We start from the raw sequence: 22,734 nt of genomic DNA on the forward strand, positions 1-22,734 counted from the left end.
AAAGAATAAAGAAATACCGGAATTTTCAGGGAATCCAAGACCATCTTGATTAACACTCAGCTGAATCTGTTAGCTTAGATGATGTTCCCAGGCTGGAATGACCTAACCTCTTCCACAGGGCCCTTCAGTAATTCAGCATCCATTGCTCAAGTCTTATTTAAAAAAAAATTTTATGTTCAACTGAAATATTTGTTTTTCTATTTTAATTTCCTTTTTTTAAAAAACATTTTATATATATATATATATATATATATATATATATATATATATATATATTCCTTTCATGTACAAAGAAAATAACTGCTCAGCTTCCTTTCTATTAAAACTCTCTTGTCCTGAATACTGGTCATACAAAGTCAACTCAGATTCCCAGCCTGGCTTTCAAGGTCATCCTTCATGTCACCTCCCCCACTCAAGTCTTGGGCCTTATCTTTACTAGCAGGCCTGGCTTCTAACGTCAGAGAGGACTTGCAAACTCACACCCCTGCCTCTGCACAGGTGGCTCCCCTACGCACCAGTCAGTGACAACAGTAAGCATGGGCTGGGGTCACGGGGACTTCACCACTCACTGGCCGGGCATCCCAGGCAGGTCTTTTTCTCCCTCTGGGCTTCGGCAAGGCCGTTTCGTCCTTACAGGCCATGAAGTTATAATGCTCTACTCTTAGTAGCCATGTGACCTTGTGCCTTACACATAACCTCTCTGTGCCTCAGTTACCCACCTTGGGAAATACAGACAATACAGTACTCCTTTCCTACTACCTGGAGAATCTAGAAGACTTATGTAGGATAATCCACGTAAAGCTTTAGTTACCTGCCTACCTACCTCAGAGCCACTGCTCAGTAAATGCTGGTTATTACTGCTGTCATCGTTATTGGCTGCTGCTTCTGGGAAACAGGCATCCAATACTTACCTCAAGGGCCAGGTCAAAGTTATAGAACAAATTCCTTCAACGAGTGTCTCCCAATGCTTGCTAAATAACTGAGATTCCTTCCTCTGGACCCCATCAGTTTTTCTCTGCCTCTTAATTGTGTCTATCCTTGAAATTCTAACTCAAATTATACCTTCTTTAGTGGTACATTCCCTGGCTGCTCTGAATCTTACTAATTTCTCCAGTCTGTGATTCCTGTTGCACTTCAAATCTTTATAAAGCACATGGTAATTATGTGCGTGTGCTTTTTAAGAACTTGATTATTGTTTCCTGATTTTATTTTCACCATGCAGATGTCAAGACATCTTGAGGGTAACAGTCATCTTACAGGAGTCACGGATGCCCCAGGGAACTACATGCAGCACGGGGCATTCTGTAATTTCCCAACAAATACCTGATCACTGACTGTTGGTGTATGAATAACCACTTTCCCTCTTTTCTCCCTCACATGGAAGATCCCAACTTCCTTAGTATTTCCTACTATTCCACTAACCATTGTAAGCTTTAATAATGTTTTAGAAGAGTCTTTCTCAAACTGGCTCTGGTTGAAGTACTTTCAAGTTTCTACTAGTCTTCTGGTATGAAATTTTTAATGTGTGTTTTTGTTTTGATAATAACCTTAAATATTAACGTGAGCATTTCTGGAATCCTGGCTGGGGCCGTGAGAGACGAACACCCCACTCACATCAAGGGTGCACATCTGTACGTGGGTTTGCTCACACGGCAGGCTGGGGACATGAATGAGGGGGATGTACCGAGCGACCCCGAGTGCCACTTCAACATGGCACGGGGGTCTCTATTCAGAGGGAAAGACGGGAGACCTGAGTGACCACCTGTCACTAGCCGATGGAAGAACCTGTATGAAGGTAGCGGCCAGGATCATATTCTTGTTCCAAACAGCAATTCATATTCAGCAAAAATCACATTATTTACATTAATGTTTTTAATTTGAATTTTATTGGTTTTTGCAGGTTTTTAAGGATTCATTTGTTTTGACTTTATGTTTGTACATATTTAAATAACCATAAAATGAATTTAGGCCAACACTGGGGGAGTTCATGAGACTCTTTTCCCTTAATTGCAATCTGTTTATTAGAGTTCTCAAGTTTGACGGACACTAGCTTAGAAAGTCTCTGAACTTCCCTAATTGCTACTTCCTTTGATTTGGAGCCGAGGAAAGAGCATTTACCAATTACGATGCATACCCCTTGGAGATTCTGTCATCTAGTCCCTGGCTCTTGCTGTGACTGCACCAACCTACCTTCATTTCCTGAGTCACATTTTCAAGACTGTGCAGCATTTTATACGGAGCGGGCAGCGGGCCAGTGAGGTTGACGCTTGTGGCCATCTGCTCCAGACGAGCCAAGTCCCTGAGAAGAAGGCCCGTGCACTCATCCCCACAAACTGTGAAAGAGAAACGACGAAGGATATTTACTTCTCTTACACATTCCAGGCAGATGGTGCAAGAGCCCAGCCATGAAATATTTTATGGTCCATGGATAGTTCTGTGAATGATGATGCTCCTTGTCTCAGATAATTATCGCTATCAAATGGATGACAGTCAGAAAACGAACAAGAGCACAGACATGCCTGCCTCCCAGAACCTGAGATAAGGAGAAGCACACAAACCTAGGGACCAAAGAGGAGGAGCAAATGGATTCTGGGGGAAGAGTGCCTTACAGGACTGTGAAGACACAGAATATATTCTGACAGTTCATAAATGCCCCAGAAATCCCTACATGAGCATTATAGAGGAAAATTGTGAATCGTGAATAAACAATTTTCCAGGGTCTAAAGAGGTATGCAAATGTGTGCAGAGCTACGTCAGACTGCAGGGTAGAACCTCTGTGGCAACTTGGCATCCACAAACTTCAGGCAATACATATTCAAAACTTGCAGAACATTTTAGCTTGACATCTAATGAGCAGAATTATTTTTTAAAAACATCAAAAATAAAGAACATACAATTTTTAAAAATATATAATTTAAGTTTTTTTTTCTCATGATGAAATTCATTTATTTACTTACTTAATTTGCCACCTGTTGCTCTTCAGCCATTAGGCGCCTTATCACCTCTGATTAGACACAGCCCACAAATTGCTACTGTGATGATTAATCTTACCTAACTTTCTGGATCAATAATTTCTAAGCAACAATTTTATTCTTTAAGTAGCCAAGACTGCTAATAGTCAATCTACAATTTTTTTGATGATTAGGAAGAGGACCTATTCAAATTTGGAGGGGAGGGCAGCAGGTGCAGGGAAGCGGAGGGTCTGGTGTTTGGGTTGGTGGAGAGGAAAATGGATGGTGTCTCTTTATTGTCAAATTAATCTTATAAGTAGTACAATTTCTAAAAGCAAAAAAAAATTGATACTTTTGGAGGAATTTAAAAATATATAGATTTCAGTTTGAACTTTTTAGCACCTCCATATTTATGATATGCATTTACATGTAATACACAATTTTAATTTCTATCAAATATTTTGTAGATGGCATTACCTGAGCTACACATGTGTTAGAAGAGAGAAAAATACATGACATAGAAAACACCAAGATTTGGAGCAGCTTTGCTCAAAACTGGCAAGCATTCAATTACTTCTCTAAACAGCACTCCCCTGAGCTGCCTAATGGAGAGAAAACCATTAACTAGAGCTTGTAAACAAAGAGAAGTAGCACAGAGGGTGATTTTTTGATAGGACAGCCATTAGAAGTGAGTTACAATATCCCTTCCCAGGGATTACTCCTCCCCAGCTGGTCTTTTTATACACCAGCCTAGCAGGTAATACCTACAACTCTACAGTGTCATCTGTATGGGCTTTGTGAGCTCCTGATGCCGAAGTGGCCCAGTGAACAAAGAGGTTCTGGAGCTCATCTATAACTAGAGCCAAATCTCTTGTTCTTCTAACCAGAACTGAGGAGGACTTGCTCAGAATGGAAACGAAGTAAAAGGAGGAGAACACTGTGGCCTTATTCCTTGGGTTCAATTCAAGTGCTTGAGAAGCTTCAGCAGATCCTTCTACATGAAACAATTATAGAAAACACAATAAAGAACACAATTTGGTGTCAAACTGACAGCGTCTAAATGCCAAGTTCCACAGTCTGGTTCTCAAACTTAAGTGAGCATCAGAATCATCTGGAGGACTTGATTAAACCACAGATGGCTGGACAGCACCCCAGGATAACTAATTCAGAAAGTCTGGGGAATGGCCTGAGAATGTGCTTTTCTAACAACCTCTTAGGTGACAACGAAACTGCCGGTTTGTTGACCATACCGAGTAGCAACTGGATGAGAAGTATTGGCATCACCTGGGAGCTTATTAGAAATGCATAATCTTGGGCTCTACCCCACTACCCCAGATCTATTACATAATAATCTGCATTTTAGTAGGATGACTCATGCCTATTTAAGTTTGAAAAGCACTGCTCTAGATCAGTGGTTCTCAAACTTGGCCTCACATTAGAATCATATGGGGATTTATAAAATACAGATGCCTGGGTCCTTTCCCCTCCAGGCCTCCAGAGAATATGATTTAGCTGGTCTGTGGTAGGAGTCAGGGATCAGAATTATAAAAATATTCCAGAGGATTCTATTGTGCAACCAAGAGTTAGAACGTCTGGACCAGTGCTAAACTTTTGGGATGCTCAATCCTGAAGGAAGGAAGGACTTGGAGAAGGTCATTTGACTTGCTATCTCTTGTTTCTAGAACAATTTTCCCTTCAGCCTCAGATAGTCTACCTCAGCTCAAGTGTTACTTCCTCAGAGGGGAAGGCCTTGATGGCTCTGAAATTTGCTATCCCCGCCAGTCAGCACTACCACATTCCCCTGGTTGTGTTGTTTTCTTAATGCTCTCATGTGTGTTTTCATATTAACTTGTTCATTTATTTGCATGGTGTTTCTCCCTCACTAGAGAAGTGTGAGACAGGGCCTAGGAAAGTGTCTAGCACATTGTAAATATTTGTTCACTACTTTCTTTGTGAAACAAGGCAAACAAATATTTTGGACTCAGAGAATGGCAGGGTCAATATTTGAGCATGGCCCGTATACAAGCACACAAGATGGTAAGAGGATCAAGGAGTATTATGGGCTGAACTGAGAGCCCAAAAGACATGTCCAAGTCCTAACTCCCACTCCCCTGAATATGACCTTAATTATAAATAAGATCTTTGAAGATGTTATTAGTTAAGGTTGGCCAAACATAATATGACTTGGACCCTTACAAGCAGAGGAAATTTAGACTCAGAGAGAGTGAGAGACAGAGAGAAAGACAGCCATGTGGCAGAGATAGAGAATGACTGAAGTTGCCACAAGCCAAGGGATGCCATGGATGGCCAGCCCCCCACCAGAAGCCAGGGGAGAGTCATGGAATGGATTCTCCCCATTAAGAGGAAACATGGCCCAGCTGAAATTGGTTTTGGACTTCTAGCATTGAGAACTGTGAGACAATAAATTTCTGTTGTTTAAGTCAACTAGTCTATGGTACTTTGTTAAAGCAGCCTGGAAAGCTAAGATAGAAACTTAGAATGTTAGAAGCAGAGGAGAGAGAGAGAGAGAGACAGGGAGTTAAGTATAGAGGGAGAAAGAGATGGAGGGAAGGAGAGATCCATTCATTCCAGCTGAAGCCTCATGATGTGAGGACCATCTGAGAAGACCCCTCAGGCATGACAACAGCCAACCAAGCCCAGCCCAAATTGCCAACCTACAGAACTGTGAGGAAATCTGTGTGGCTATTGTTTTAAGTCACTAAACCCTGGAGTGGCAGCAATAGAATTTGATAAACTTTTCCAAGTTTGGCATGTGTGATTTAGTGTGGGTTCCAATTAGAGACCTTCAAGATGCAATTCATAGGACAAAAGCAAGTATTAGTAACTGTTGGGGACTGAATTATATAGCCTCAGAAGAACATGTTCTTAATCTTAATCTACTCTTGTGGGTATGAACCCATTTGTAAATAAGACCTCTGAAGATGTTATTGAAGTGTGCCCAAAGTGAATGAGGGTGAGTCTTAATCCAATATGGCAGAATTCCTTATAAGAAAAAAGAAATTGGACACAGAAGGAGAAGCCTTGGAAAGTAGCCAGAAGTCTGTGAAACCCAGAGGAGCGAGGAGAAGACATGTGACCAAGTACACTGCCATGTGACAGAAAAGCCAGGAAACCAAAAGATTACTGGCCAGCTAGAAGATATAGAACCCAGGAAGAAGCAAGCCTTCAAGCCTCAGAAAATCTGAGCCAATAAATTCCTGTTGTTAAGCCAATCCATTGTATGGTATTTGTTTTAGCTGGGAAGCTAAAATAGTAACCATTTTTAATTTTATGAAGAATTTTGAAGACTATGAAGGATCCTTTCTCCAGTAAATGGAAGTTTGTCACTCTTCAGAAAGGTCCCTTTGGGCTTCCAGACAAGCAAGTGGTGGCATATGATGCTCCAGGATGCTGTTCCCCCACAGAACCTTTGAGCAACTAGCAAAAACTGGCAAAGCCACCTTCCTTAAAACTCCAGAAATAGTTAAAGGGCTGCAGTAATTGGGAAAAACCCAGTCAAGAAAAAGCAGCTTTAAAAACTTTAGGAGAGACTTGTGGTGCACTCGCTGGTCCCTTTCCCACTCTCTTCTCAACACAGTGTGGAGCCAGTCTGCACTCCCATGTGAGTCCCTGGTCCTGTTCCAGAGGAAGCAGAACAAACCCTGTTCACATACTGGGGTGCCTTTATGTCTTGCCAACCTTTCAGGTGGCAACCTGAAAGACTGAACCAGGAAACTCACCTCTGGCTCAGCCTATAGGTAGAAGCAGCTTGTGGAAATCTAAAGCAGTAGAACAATCAAGTCAAAGTGGCCTGAGGCAAAGGATTAGCTGCTTTAATTCATACAATAGGGGCCCCCAGAGACAGAAAAAGTCTCTGTCATAGGCAAAAAGGGGGAATTTGAATTCCTTTAAATGTGGGAATTCCTAAGGGCATGAGCAAACACAATCTCAGGACAAGACTTAGGCTTAGAAAAGACAGACAGGATGCAGCAGGTCACATTAAGCATGGGTTGATTTTCGTGATAGGAGGGCTAAACTCAGAAGGAAGCCCCAGTCAGCGCAGAGCCAATTTGCAAAGACTTTGAAAGGTGTTCGTGTGTGTGTGTGTGTGTGTGTGTGTGTGTGTGTAGCACTTGTTTTTGTCAGCTCCTGATGCCCAAGGAAATCCCTATCGTATCACTAGCTGGATACAAACTAAAGGAACAGACAGCTCAGTGCTTAAATCCCAGAGTTAACAATTTAAAATATTAAAATATAGACAGTGCAACAAAAGATTGCAGGACAAAGAAACAGGAAATCCAGAAACCATCAATAAAGAAGATGAGATCTTGAACATACCAGACAAATACTTTTATAAAAAGATCCTGAGTATGCTCAAGGTGATAAGGAAAAAAACAGAGAGAATTAAAGGATATCAGAAAACAATGAACAAACAACATGAGAATCTCAATAAAGAGAGAGAAATTTTACAAAGGAACCAAACAGAGCTACAGGATTTGAAGACTACAAACAATGAACTGAAAACTTCTCTGCAAGGTTTCAAGGTCACAGAAGAAAGAATTAGTGAACTTGAAGGCAAGACAATTGAAATGATTTTGGCTGAAGAGCCAAAAAAGGAAAAGAATAGCCAAAAAGTGAAAAGAGCCTGAAACCTGTGGGCACCATCCAGTGAACCAATATATGCATTATGGGAGTCCCAGAGAGAACAAACACAAAAAAGGGCAGAAGGATTATTCAAAGAAACAGTGGCAGAATGCTCCCCAAATTTAGTGAAAGACATGGATATACACATCCAAGAAACCCAACAAACCCCAAGCAGTACAAACTTGAAGAGACACATAGTATTCACATTGCCAAATGCAATGGACAAGGAGAGAGTTCTAAAAGCTGTAAGATAAAAGCAATGTTTCAGTAAGATTAAGGGAGTTCCAATAAGATTAAGTGCTGATTTCACATAAGACACTATGAAGGCAAGAGGGCAGTAGAAGAAAATATTTAAAGTGCTGAGAGAAAACAACTGCCAACCAAGAATTTTGTATCTGGTGAGACCGTATTTCACAAATGAGGATAAGATTAAGACATTCCCAGATTAACAAAATATGAGGGAGTTTGTCACCACTAGACCTGTCCTACAAGCAATGCTAAAAGGAGTTAGACAGTGGATTGACGTGGCATAAAGAAATAAAGACTTCTAGTAAAAATAACTGTATGGCTGTATGGGTAATTACAAATGCTAGTACTATTGTATTGTATTTTTTAGTATGTAATTTCACTTTTTACTTCTTACAGTTTCTAAAAAGCAAATGTATAAATAAGTAATAATAAATGTATGGTATTGAACATACAATATATAAAGATATAATTTGCAGCAAGTAGAACAAATAGGTGTGGGATGGAGGTGTATAGGAACAGTATTGGTATATGGTATTGAATTCAAGTAGGTATCAAATAAAACATGATTGTTATAGATTTAGGATATTAAATTTAAGTCCAATAGTAGGCACAAAGACAATGGCTGAAAAACATATACAGAAATAAATGAGAAGGGACTCATATGCTACCAAAATCAAGTAAATATTAAGGTAGGCATTAAAGAAGAATTGAAGAGCAAAAAATTTATAAGACTTGCAAAGACCAAATATCAAAATGGCAGAAGAAAGTCTTGCATTATCAGTAGTTACTCTAAACATAAATAGATTAAACTCTCCAGTCAAAAGGCAGTGATTGGCAAAACGGATTAAAAAACATGATCCAATTATATGCTATTTACAAGAGACTCACCTTAAATGCAAAGTTATAAGGTGGTTGAAAGTGAAAGGATGGGAAAAGTATATATGGTGTAAATAGTAAGCAAAAAGAGCTGGGGTATCTATACTAAAATAGATTTTAAGTCAAAAACTGCAATGAGGGACAAAGAAAGTCACCACAGACTAATAATGTGAGTTTATCAACTCAGCAAGAAGTCATAATATTTATAAATATATATGAACTAACAGCAGAACCCCAAATAAATGAAGCAATATTGACAGATTGAAGGGAGAAACAGGCAGCTCTGTTATTATACATTAATAGTAAGAAACATCAATATACCACTTTCAGTAATGGATAGAACAAATAGACCAAAGATCAATAAGGAAATTGAAGACCTGAATGATACAATAAACAAACTAGACCTAACTGACACATACAGACATTTCTTCCAACAGCAGCAGAACACACATTCTTCTCAGGTGCATATGGATCATTCTCCAAGATAGATCATATGCTAGGACACACAAAAAGTCTCAATAAACTAAAAAAAAAATTGAAATCATACAATGTATCTTCTTCAGCCACCATGAAATGAAGCTAGAAATCAATAACAGAGGGAGAACTGGAAAATTCATCAATATGTGGAAATTAAACAACATGCTCTTAAACAACCAATGGGTCAAAGAAGAAATCACAAGCAAAATTAGGAAAAATCTAGAGGTAAATGGAAATGAAAACACAATATACCAAAACTTATGGTACACAGCAAAAGCAGGGCTGAGTGGGGAAAATAGCTCTAAATGCTTATATTAAAAAAGAAAGATCTTAATTAGAAACCTGATCTCACAACTGGAAGATCTAGGAAAAAACACAAAATAAACACAAAGCATGCAGAAGGAAGGAAATAACAGGTTAGAATGGAGGTAAATGAAGTAGAGAATAAAAAAAAATAGAATCAACAAAAGTTGGTTCTTTGAAAAGATCAATAAAATCTATAAGCCTTTAGACTGAATGGCCAAAAAAAAAAAAAAATGATGCAAAACACTAAAATCAGAAATGAAAGGAGGAGGGGACATTACTACTGACTCTACAGAAATATAAAGGGTAGCAATAGCTTACTATGAACAAATGTATGCCAACAAATTAGATTACCTAGATGAAATTAATAAATTCTGAAACATACAAACTACCTACACGGAATCAAGAAGAAATAATTTCAACAGAACAGTAACAAGTAAAGTTACTGAATCTGGAATCAAAAAACCTTCCAACAAAGAAAAGCCCAGGACTAGATGGCTTCACAGGTTATTTTAACAAAATATTCCAAGAAGAATCAACACAAATCAAACTCTTCCAAAAAACTGAAGGGGAGGGAACAGTCCCCATTTTATTCTATGAGGCCATCACCTCTATACTAAAGTCAGAAAAAGGTACAACAGAAAAGAAAATTTCAGACAAATATTCCGTAAGAATACTGAATCAAAAATCTTCCACAAAATACTAGCAAATCAAATCCATTGGCACATTGAAAGAAGTATATACCATGATCAAGTGGGATTTATTCAAGTTATGCAAGGTTGGTTCAGCAAAAGAAAATCATTTAATGTAATACACCACATTAATAGAACACAGGAAAAAAACACACATGACCATCTCAATTGATGCAGAAAAGGCAGTTAACAAAATTCAGCAGCGCTTTATGATAAAACACTTTAAAAATTAGGAATAGAAGGAAACTTCCTCAACATTATGAAAGGCATACATGAAAAACCCACAGCTAACATCATGCTCAGTGGTGAAGACTGAAAACTTTCCCTCTAAAATCAGGAACAAGACAAAGTTGTCATTATTCTGTCAGCATTATACTGGATGGTATATCAGCATTAATTAGCATTATACCAGAAGTTTTAGCCAGAGAAAGCAGACAAGTAAAAAGAAATAAAAGGCATCTGGACTGGCAAAGAAGTAAAATTTTCCGTTTGCAGAAGACGTAATCCTACATAGAGAAAATCTTGAAAAATCTACAACAAAGCTCCTAGAGCTAATAAATAAATTAAGCAAAGTGGCAGGGTACAAGATCAACACCCCCAAAATCAATAGTGTTACTATACACAAGCAATGAACAATTTGGAAGAAGAAATCAAGAAAGAAATTGCATTTACAATAGCAACTAAAAGAATCAAATATCTGGGAATAAATATAAGCAAGTATATAAAGGACCTGTATACAGAAAACTATAGAACATTGCTAAAAGAAATCAAAGAAGACCTAAATAAATGGAAGGGCATTCTGTGTTCATGGTTTGGAAGACTAAATATTGTTAAGATGTCAATTTTACCCAAAATGATTGGTAGATTCAATGCATTCTCAATCAAAATTCCAACAGTCTTCTTTGCAGAAATGGAAAATCCAGTCATCACATTTATATGGAAGGGCAAGGGGCCCTGAATAGGCAAACTATCTAAAAAAAGAACAAAGTCAGGGCACTCACACTTCCTGATTTTATTAAAAATTCATAGTAATCAAAACAGGATAGTACTGGCACAGGGACAGACACAGAGACCAAGGGAATCAAATTGAGAGTTCAGAAATAAACCCTCACATTTATGGCCAACTGATTTTTGACAAGGTTGCCAAGTCCACTCACTGAGGAAGGAATAGTCTCTTCACGAAATGGTAATGGGAAAATTGGTTATCCATCCAAAATAATGAAAGTGGACCTCAATGTCACACCACATAAAAAAATTAACTCAACATGGATCAAAAACCTAAATATAAGAACCAAAATGATAAAGCTCCTAGATGAAAACATAGGGAAACATCTTCAGGACCTTAGTTAGGCACTGGTTTTTTAAACTTTATCCCAAAAGCATGAACAACAAAAGGGAAAAAAAAAAAAAAGAGTGATGTGACTTCATCAAAATGAAAAACTTTTGTGCATGAAAGGATTTTATCATGAAAGTAAACCAATAACCTACACAATGGGAAACATATTCGGAAGCTTCATATCCAATATAATAGGATATTATATATATATATATCTATATTCTGTTTAATAGATATATATAAAGAAATCCACAATTGTACACCAAAAGACAAACAACCCAATTAAAAATGGGCAAAAGAGTTGAATAGCTACTTCTCCAAAGAAGATACACAAATGTCCAAAAGGTACATGAAAAGATGTTCCTTATCATTAGCCATTAAAGAAAGGCAAATCAAAACCACAAATTAACATTTTCCACCCACTACAATGGCAACTATTAAAAAATTGGAAAATAATTGTTGGAGAGGATGTGGAGAAATAGGAACACCCACTCATTGATGAGAATGTAAAATTGTGGAAAACAGTTTGGCAGTTCCTTAGGAAGTTAAATATAGAATTACCACTTGACACAGCAATTCCTTTTCCAGGTAAATAGCCCACAGAACTGAAAGCAGGGACTCAAACAGATATTTGCAAACCAATGTTTATAGCAGTATTTTTCACAATTGCCAAAAGTTGAAGCAACTCAAGTGTTCATCAACCAATGAACAGGTAAACAAAATGAGGAATTGACATACAATGGAATATTATTCTGCTGTAAAAAGGAATGAAGTTCTGACCTTTGAAGACATCATGTTGAGTGAAATAAGCCAGACACAAAAGGACACATATTTTACCATCTCATTTATATGAAATAATTAGTATAAGCAAATTCATAGTCAGAAACTAGAATAGAGTTTGCCAGGGGACAAGGTAAGGATAGGGAATGGGGAATTAATGCTTAACTGGTGCAGAATTTCTGTCTGGGGTGATGGAAATTTAGGCAATGGATAGTGGTGATGGCAGTACAACACTGTGAACGTGACTAACACCATAGAATTGCATATTTGATTAGGTTTAAAAGGGGGAAATTTAGGTTGTATATATGATAGAATAAAAATTTTTTAAAAAGACAAAACAGGACTGTACAACACAAACAGTGAACCATAATGTGAATTATGGACTTTAGTTAATAGTATAGTTGCAATAATATTCTTTCATCAATTGTAACAAAGGTACCACACTAATGCAAAGTATTAATAATATGTATGTGTGTGTGTGTGAGAGGGGGGTATATGGGAATGCTGTAATCTCTGCATGATTTTTCTGTAAATCTATAACTTCTCTAATAAAAAATTATAAAATAAATTTCCATTTGACTCCCAGTGAAGATGTGTTTTTGGCAGATGTTCTCAGGGTGTAAGCAGGCATTCTGCTATTTTCACTTTAAAGGCTTTGAAAAATCTTGATAATATGACATCTCACAATACTTTTAGGTCAGTGTGTTCTCAGGGAATCCTTTGTTGGGCCTCTCTCTAATTTTTCTATAATTTATATTCCACACATGTCCAAGAAGGAATTGAGTCAGTTTTTGATAAGGGCTAGTGGCTCCTTGCTGGTGATTCTGGAAATCTGCAAGGAAATATATCTAACATTTTCTTAGTTTTTACTTCATACAAGAATAAACCAGGTAATAGAATGCAGAACGAGATCTGGTTTACTGTAATATACTACAGGATAAATTGGGGAGCTAGAATATCAAGAGACATGATGAATACTGATTTTCCTCTCATTTATTCTACCCCTGCCCATCTATTTTGGTTCTTTATCTTCAATTGTTGAAATGAAAATGTATTTAATTGCTCTTTTAAGAACTCATACATTCCATTTTATATCTCTGTGTCCAAAGGTCTACTATTATCCCATGTCTTAAAGTCTTGCATTTGCTTTTTAGGTAATAACAACAAGCACATTTCCATAAGTGAAAAGTAAGTTTTGTAGCATGCTCCAAGCAATATACTAACATCTGTCCAAGAGGGTCAGAAAGACTTATGAATATGACAGCTAGGGGATTTTTTTTAAAGCTTCTGAACACATCTAGCTCATGCAGATATAAGTAAACACACGGAAAAACGTGTCCTTTACTTAATGGTTTGCTATTTTATTCTGATACAAAATATTTTACTTATACCACAACCTACTTTATTTGCCCTCAAAAAGTCTGAAATGTCTGGTAACAAACATTGGAAATGGGATGCAAATTAAAACCACATTTAATTTAGTATGATCAAGAAGATTTAAAGGGCTCACCAAGACATGGAATAGTCACATTATATAAATAACTATTCTGTTATAAGGGTACAGTAACTGTTCAGTAGAAATTTACACCTATATTATAATCAGGACCCCAAAAGGACCTCTCCATACCATTCTACTATTTCAGCACTACCGATAAGGTTATAAAGTGAGATCCTGCCTAAAATGCATAGGAGCAAAAGCAAATATTTCAAGCCTATGATTATATTTTACATGGCTAAATGTTTCCAAGGCTTAGCCTATAAAAGTGTCAGGATAAATTTGTGTTTAATATTAACAAATGCAGTACTAAATTCAGATCGTTATAGCTGGGCACATATAAGGGGCAAATCATGCAGCCAATATTACAGATCTTTCTGTTAGTAATTAGTACAAAATATTGCACTTCGACCAGAGGCCCCATGCATAATAATCACTGGCTCACTGTCACAAAAAATTCACACACTGCATCCAAACCAAAGTAGCTGTAGCTGAAATGAGTAGACAATGCATTTTTGAAAAGGCCAGACCTATTAACCAATTATGTAAAGATACATGAAGTATCTGCTTTAATCAAAGAGGGATAAAATGAATAAATATACAAAAGGCAAAATTTATGCATCCGTGTGTGTGTGTGTGTGTGTGTGTGTGTGTGTGGTGTTTAAAGGTAAGTCTTCTACATGAATATCATTGATGGTTCTCTGGGTCTGAAGTTTTATTTCTCCTTTTCCCCTTTCCCTTCAAGAAGAACTTTTAGATGAGTACATATTTAGGTTTATGTTATGGGTTCAATTGTGTCCCCAAAAGGTTTGTTCAAGTCCAAATTCCTTGTCTTGTGAGTATGACCTAATCTGCAGTGAGATCTTTGAAGATGTGATTAGTTAAGATGAGGCCAAACTCTATTAGGGCAGACCCTAATCCATTATGACCAGAGTCCTAGAAGAAGAGGAAAATTTGGACATGGGTTCAGACAGATAAGAGAGGGTAAGAATGCCACGTGATGACGGAGGCAGTGATGGAAGTGCTGCAGCTGAAAGCCAAGGAATGTCAATGATGGTCAACAATCTACCAGAAGCTAGGAAGATGCAGGGAGGGGTTCTCTTCTATGGGTTTCATCACCCATGTGGATCTGCCAATACCTTGATTTCAGACCTTTAGCCTCTAGAACTGTGACATGGTAAGTTTCTTGTTTCAAGTCACCAAGTTGTTGATACTTTGTAATGGTAGCTCTATGAAACCAATACAGTTTATTAAATTCAGTTATTCTATATTATTTTTAAATATATTCCAGAGGGCCTGTTTGCCTGTTATTTTTTGAATAGAAGGAAAGGTATTTTGCAGGCTTTACAAGAGGTTGGTGGGTCTGTTCATATGCCAAAATGTGATATACATATATTTAAATAAATAAAATTCTGTACATGCATACATATGTAAAGCAAGTTTAACATTGCTCAAGTACAGTGTTGCTTTTTTTAAAAAAACAAATAGGAACTTTGCATGCGCAGAAGTACACTGCCCATGTGATGCATGTTTCTTAATACCATGGTGCTGCTCACAGTTTAAGTCATACATGTAGACTATAAAAGAAATGATGACAAAAGATAAATAATAATGGGATAATAGCTTTTATCTACACAACATTCACTCCATGGAAGGCAATGTGTTGTGCTTGCCAGCATCTCATCTAATATTCACAGCAATTTTATGAAGTAGGTACTATTAATATCCTCATTTTATAGACAAGAAAAAATAGACACAATTAGGGTGGTTATGAATCTATAAATAATGCCATGTGACAAAGTTAGAGAGAAGAAAAATCAAAGGCATTCAGGAAAGTGGTTTTCAGTGACTTAGAGGTCCTAAAATCAGAACTAAATACAGAAAACCAGAATCAGCCCAAATTCAAGAAAATATTTCATCAGAAACTGATATGCTGCACAAAACATTATGTCTTTGAAAGGAATGATAAAGTGATGATGACGATGATGATGATGATGATTGCGAGAATTTATTGAGCATCTATTGTGCCCATATACTTTACATACATATACGTAGCATTTTATTTCCATCTTACAGATGATGAAATGCGGTTTGGAAAAGTTAATTAACCAATTTCATTGCATATAACTTGGCCCGTGGCAAGCTAGAATTCAAACCTGCTACAGTCACTTCATAAGAGAGCGCTTCCTTGCCTAGTAGATGTGTGTGTCCGGGACACAACAGAAAAGAAGATGGTTAGATTGCTAACTCCAGGATCATACAATTCTATTGTTCTTTGAGGTCAATAAACTTCCCAGGACCAGCCAGATTAAAAATTGTAATTCGCAGTGAAGTTTGGTTTACTCTTAAAATAAAGCCTGACTGCAAATAAAGGCAATAGTGATCAGCCTTGTTTATGACAATGCAACAACAATTTCCTTAATCCACTAACAGAACAGCTTTCTCAATGTGACTTACAAGCCACTGAGACTAAACCATAATAACCAGGGAAATGACTGAATATCACAACATCATTAGCCTAAACTTAGGCTAAGCAGGTTGACAGCAAGAAACTCAACCATCTTTTACTAACAAAACAGATGAAGAGAAGGTGCAAGCAGTGTGAGCTGAAGTTGCTTTGATAGTTTTCTCGAAGTCTGACTTTGAAAACATGGCACAGCTTAGAGTGCAAGAGAATAACAGACAGACTGGCGTCTGCACAGGAACCAGTAATTGCGGACTAAGTGGATGCAGAGAAAGGGAAACATTTAGGGGCTATGAGGGAGGCTGATCACATGTCCAACAGAATCATAGTTCTTTAAGTAGAAGTGTGAGATCAAATGACGCTTTTTCATCATCCTTTAGGATAGAAAGGCCTGTTTTCTTTATAATAATCAATCACATTCCACTATTTTGTTCCCACACCCATACAAAGAGTAATAACTGCCATTAGTAATCATCTTTGATCATCAATCTACATCAGTGTTCTAATGATAATATAGAAGGACCTCTGTATAACTGTAATAAGATCCTTGGCAGCAATTGACTATTATAAACAATAATTTTGATTGTGTTTCCACTGGTTCAGTATCAAGGCAGGATAAACTTTAGACTTCAGATTTCACCAAATAGCAGGAAGGTGCATATCTCACAGAGCTAACGTGAGTTATCCCATACGGCTGGGTATAATTGAGGTTCCAAGTAAAAAACAGATTCATGATCACTTTTGCAACATTGGAAAGTAATGCATCATTTTGTTTTATCTTAAATAAATTTTGACTATAAATAATAAAACTGATATATCCCTAATACCTCATATGCAGTGATTAAAAATATGAAGCAGCAATTTGGGATTTATGAAATGCTATTTCGGGCACTCTTTATGGTATAACATCTTGCCAACAGCTACTAATTTTAATTTCTGTTCTCTCAGAGAGTAATGTATTTTACTATGCCATTTATAATCTATTTTAAACATCACATGGGTTTATTTTCTGTGTTAACTGTTAGTCTGCAGAAAGTGGGATGTGAACAAATCCAGGTTCTGCATCGCACAAAACCAAACTTTACTATTAAATAATAATGGTCTTCCTGCCCATTCTCAAATTTCAGAAGGGCAGGTGGTTGGTCTTATTTTATAAAATGACATGTAAATTATGCACAAGGGTTGAAAAGGGATGATGAATTTTTATTAACCTAACTTCCTAAGGAGAAATGCTGATTTGGGAAGTCCAATAAAATATCTATTCAGAACTCACCAATATGTATAAGGTGAGAACCCATTACATGGCTGTTCCAAATAATTCCTATTAGGAAAAAAGAGGGAGGTCAGTGAAGGAAACCTGCATGGAGGATAGAATTCCACTTCACAGTCTCTGATGAATATGAATATATTATGACTTCCATAACATTTTAAATCATAGGGAAGAGGGTCTCACTGGTTAGCAGAAAAAATACATACTTTTTGACCTTATATATACTTAAAAGTTATCATTTTGTACTTTTAGCCCCATTTTATCTTGATTCTCAGTAAAGGTAAAATGGGCTTTAATCCCAAAAGGAATAAATGAACAAGGGACTGGTTTCAAATTAATGTTGAATATACTGGGAAAACCACTTTCTGTGTCTTACAGTGACAGTCAGCATGGAGGTTAAGATAATAAGATTTGCAAGACAGATCAGGTTCAGATCACGGCTCTGCCAAAATGTCACTGTACACCTTGGGAAAGTGAGTGAGACCATGTAAGTTCAGTTTCCATATCACCCAGTGGGAGATATAACATACAGGATGTTGTGTGAATTAAATAAACTGCATATAAAGTACGTAACACAGTGCCTGTGGAGAGCCTTCAAAAATGTTTCTATTACGATTAACCCATGTATGAGTGAAAGGGACTTTAAGGAATGCCTGGAATCTGAAGACAGGTATATTGCTTAGGGACAACAGGCACTAACTCTGCTTTCTTCCCGAGATAAAGATGACCTTGGCGGGGTTGAATTTGGTGCATTAACTATGAGAATCTAGTGTCTATAAATATTCCTTATTAAGGGCACAGATTATCTGCATATATTCTGCGTGATAGTAATGGAAACCCCATACATGCAAAAGGCCTGTGTTCTCCAAGAGATTTACCATTTTGGACTCAGTAAGACATGACCATGCTCAATGGAAGCTGTGTGTTTTTCTAAGGGATTAGGTGACCAAGGAAAATTCTTCCATACTATTTGATTGCTCTGTGTGGCCTGATCTCTTCAGCACAATTTTATATCCTTTGTTAAACAAATGAACTACGCACTCTGTGCTGGTTTGGATGTATTATGTCTCCCAAAACGCCATGCTCTTTAATGCAATCTTGTGGGGGCAGATGTATTAGTGTAGATTAGGTTGGAATCTTTGGATTAGGATGTTTCCAAGGAGATGTGACCCACCCAACTGTGGGTAATACCTTAGATTAGATTATTTCCATGGAGGTGTGGCTCCACACATTCAATGTGGGTCTTGATTAGTTTACCAGAGCCCTATAAAAGCTCAGACAGAAGGAGCTCAGTGCGCTACAGCCGAAAGAGACATTTTGAAGATGGCCGTTGAAAGCTGACACTGGTATTTTGGAGAATGCCATTTTGAAATGCAACCTAGGAGCAAGCAGACACAAGCCACGTGCCTTCCCAGCTAACAGAGGTTTTCCAGACACTATCAGTGTTCTCCAATGAAGGTATCCTACTGCTGATGCCTTTGTTTGGACATTTTCATGGCCTTCAGCCTGTAAACTTTGTAACCAAATAAACCCCCTCTATAAAAGCCAATCCATTTCTGGTGTTTTGACAAATGGCAGCTTTATCAAACTACAACACAATCTAACGTTATAGAGAGTCTATAGATTCTTTCCACCAGTATGCAGCACGTCTGAGATTCCGCAATGCCCATGCCAAAGCCATTTTTTGCACTGATTTTTAAATATACCTACACAAATCCAGGATATGGGCCAAAATTAAAAAGAATTTCCTAGAGAATGAACTAAAAAAAAAGGAAAATCGAATTGTATACAATTCCTGTTACTAAACTGTTAATGTATGTCTAATAAGATAAACATCTTATTTTCTACAGTCGGCTCCATATTAAGAGACAACACCACAGACATTTCTCTTACTACATATCCATTCTCTGACCTGAGATGAGCTACTGCCCCCTCCTTCCACCCTTGGCCTCATAAAATTCCACTATGATCACATGTGATAAAACAGGCCCTGCAGCTCAAACGTGCCAGGTGAATCCCTTCTTTGGCCTCTTACTCTGATTTAGCTTAAGGATATAGAAATGCATTTAAAAGAGAATTGAGGTTACATTAGAGTTATGTCCTCACTTAGTTGTGTCTTGTTTTGCTACCTCATTTCAAAACCAGGAGCGGAAACTGAGTCTTGAGGAAGGCCAACTTAATAGACCCATGGCATGTTTTTCCACAACAGGAGAAATATTAAAAGATAAGAAAATAAGACAATATGAAGATACTCTGTGTAACAATTCTTATATTTAACCTAATGAAAGGTAAAGGAAAACATTCCTAGAAGTAAGCAGCAATCACTAAAGCTTAAGAGCTGCGAGAGGAAAACCTATACAGCATCATTATAAAATAATTATGAGAGCTTTAGAAAAATCATCTAGGCATCAGAAGCAACCTTGTAGTTTAATACTGTTTGTAAATGAAAAACCACTATTATCTAGTCCTCTAGAAGAACAAGTAAATTTCCAGGAAATAGTCAATGAACTGAATTACAGGCCTGGCAGTTGGAAACACATTTCCCTACTGGACAAGAATTTAATGCAGTGTGCCTTATAAATAAGCCTGGTGTAGCACCATAACTGGAGAATTTGCACTTTTGTTAATATCACATGGGACACTTTGGAGATTAGAAACTCACAAATGTGACAGACAAATAGCCAAGTTTTATTATACTAAATGTATTTAAAATGAATATAAAGATCAGCCATCAATAGGAAAAGAATTTACAGTCATCAGTGATGCTTTTAAGAAAAGTTAAAGATAATAGGCAGAATGACAATTCCCTTTAAGAGAAATGTTCAGAAAATAATCCCATCATTTTATCTTTCCCATATTTTGATGTGTTGCTCTTTAATTTTTATGCTTCATATTAAACATGATCTTTTTCTTTTATGTTCACTTCTAGATAATTAATAAAATTGATGATTTAAAAATCAAGGATAGTTTAGCTTGGGCTTACATTAGGAGTATCTATATATTATCCAGTTAGGTATATACATGTTAATAATTTAATGTGAAAATAACATTAAAACTAGTTGGGTTACTGTAGCAAAGTGCACCTCTTTAGTGATCATTAAAATATGCCATTATATTTGGGGGGGAAAGAGTGAACATGCATACACAAATAACAGAATATGAAAATGTGAATGTATATTTTATACTACTCTTAATCTCTCCTTTTCCATTAACCTTGACATTTATATGAATGAAATGCATTATCATTAAAGATGATTGAAAAAAAAAAAAATTAAACCCTACTTTCCCAAACACAGCCAGTGTTAAACTTTTGGCATATTTCTTTAGCCAGTCTTAGCTTTTGAGATAACTTTTAGAAAAACAGAGGAAAAAAATTCCTCTAATTAAAATGCTATTATACACACATTAGATGTTAAAACCATAAATATGGCAAACATTAAATCAGGGAAATGTTGAAATAAAAGGTATTAAAATATGCTACATTTCTATTTGTTAAAAAGAATTAAGGCTGCTAATATAAATTCCCTTAAGGAAAAGAATAATATAGCTTATATTTTCTCCCTAAATTTATAACCAACCTACTTTAGATTAGGATTTAAGGACTATCCAAGAATTATATTTCACTATGGACATTTGAAGTACTTTCAATCTGGCAGCACTGAGCAAATTGCTCTCCATTTATTCTACATGTAAGTAAAAATACTTGAGTTCATTCTCACTGCTTCCAGGTTTGGTAGTTCAAGAGAAAGTAAAGAAGCAGTATGCCCACCGATTTCTGTAAGAGCTGGGGTGAGAAAAATCAGTTGTAATTCAAGGCATAAAGTGTTTGTCCAGCTTATTATAAATTTAGGAGGATTCTAAAATATTTAATACACCCAGATCTTTAATCCATCACAAAGGCAATGCCGAATTTAGGTAAAACTGCAAGGTGGGCCAAAAATAAATAAATAAATAAATAAATAAATAAATAAATAAATAAATCAAATAGAATAGAATAGAATAGAATAGAATAGAATAGAATAGAATAGGTCCCCAGGAAATTTGTTGTAGGTCTTCAGTGAACTGACTGAAGCCTGCTGGGGATTTTCTCGGCTGTTTTTGGCTCAGCAGGATGGAGACAAGAACAGCAGGTGAACAGCAGAAGGTGGATAGAGAGTGTCAGAAAGCATGAAGAGCAGCACTAGCTATTGCAAAGAAAAAAAAAAAAGTCAGTGTTCTTCCTTGAAAACAAGACAGACACAGAGCTGAGGCCCCAGAACTAAAGCTGAATTAGCATACGTACACACACACTCCATGCCGTCCCGCACATGCCAGTGCTCGCAGCCGTCACACTTCCGCCCTGTGGCTCCGGGCCGGCACGTGCAGGCCCCTGTGACAGGATCACAGGGGACAGGTAGCGAGCCATGCGGGTCACACTCACATTCTTGGCAGGAGCCTCCGGGGCTACCAGGGCTGCCAGCGTAGCCAGGGGCACACCTGGATTTGAACAGTAACAAAGCAACAGGGTTAATAACATGTCATGTCTATAGATGTGTGTGTGTGTGTGTGTGTGTGTGTGTGAGTGTTTGCTTTGGATGAAAACAAAACTGATATCAAGAATTGATAGACCAGGAGTCAGCAAACTTTTTCTGTAAAGAGCCAGAGAGTAAATATTTTGGGCTTTGCAGACCAAGAGGCAAAATCGAGGAAATTATGTAGGTGCTTATACAACAAGAGAGAAAACAAATTCCCATACATTTTTATTGATGGAATTCAAAATATAAAAATTACTGAGTGCAAATTATTTTGTAGTACTGATCCACTAATGAGAAGAATGGGATTCTTTTTTGCAGTATCACATTTTACTTAATCGGTGTTCAAAGTAAGTGTTTCTTATCATCAAATCGATTGTACATGTTTACCTGTAAAATCTGTTCTTAGCTGGTGTGCCACATAAAATCAATTTGACCTCCACTACTCTGGGTCAAAAACTTCTAAGTCCTCTCTTTTTGGAAAAAATTAGAGATGAATATAATTATGTTTTAGCCCCTGGGCTTTCTTAGACTCATACCTTTTGGAGATCAAAAATGACCAAATAATACAACACATTAATTTTATTAGTGATGAAAAAGAGGCAAGTGAAGTGATAAGATACTCAGATTTTCTACTTAATTTTATGGGTCTTTCCTTTCTACCACTTCTTCCTCAAGATGGATTT

At 37.1% G+C, this 22,734-nt stretch overlaps 1 protein-coding gene across 2 annotated transcripts in view; it reads right to left on the bottom strand.

The window, feature by feature from the left end:
- LAMA2 (laminin subunit alpha 2) overlaps window positions 1-22,734 on the bottom strand; it is a 535,576-nt gene that overhangs the window by 131,893 nt on the left and 380,949 nt on the right. For both annotated transcript variants that reach the window (XM_037842983.1, XM_037842982.1), the window contains exons 32-33: window positions 21,820-22,013; window positions 2,191-2,333 (exon numbers count right to left, since the gene is read on the bottom strand). In XM_037842983.1, coding sequence (XP_037698911.1) covers window positions 2,191-2,333; window positions 21,820-22,013 — 337 coding nt within the window. The remainder of the gene's footprint in view (window positions 1-2,190; window positions 2,334-21,819; window positions 22,014-22,734) is intronic.

Source organism: Choloepus didactylus, chromosome 7, assembly GCF_015220235.1.
Source record: "Choloepus didactylus isolate mChoDid1 chromosome 7, mChoDid1.pri, whole genome shotgun sequence".
NCBI classification, from domain to species: domain Eukaryota; kingdom Metazoa; phylum Chordata; class Mammalia; order Pilosa; family Megalonychidae; genus Choloepus; species Choloepus didactylus.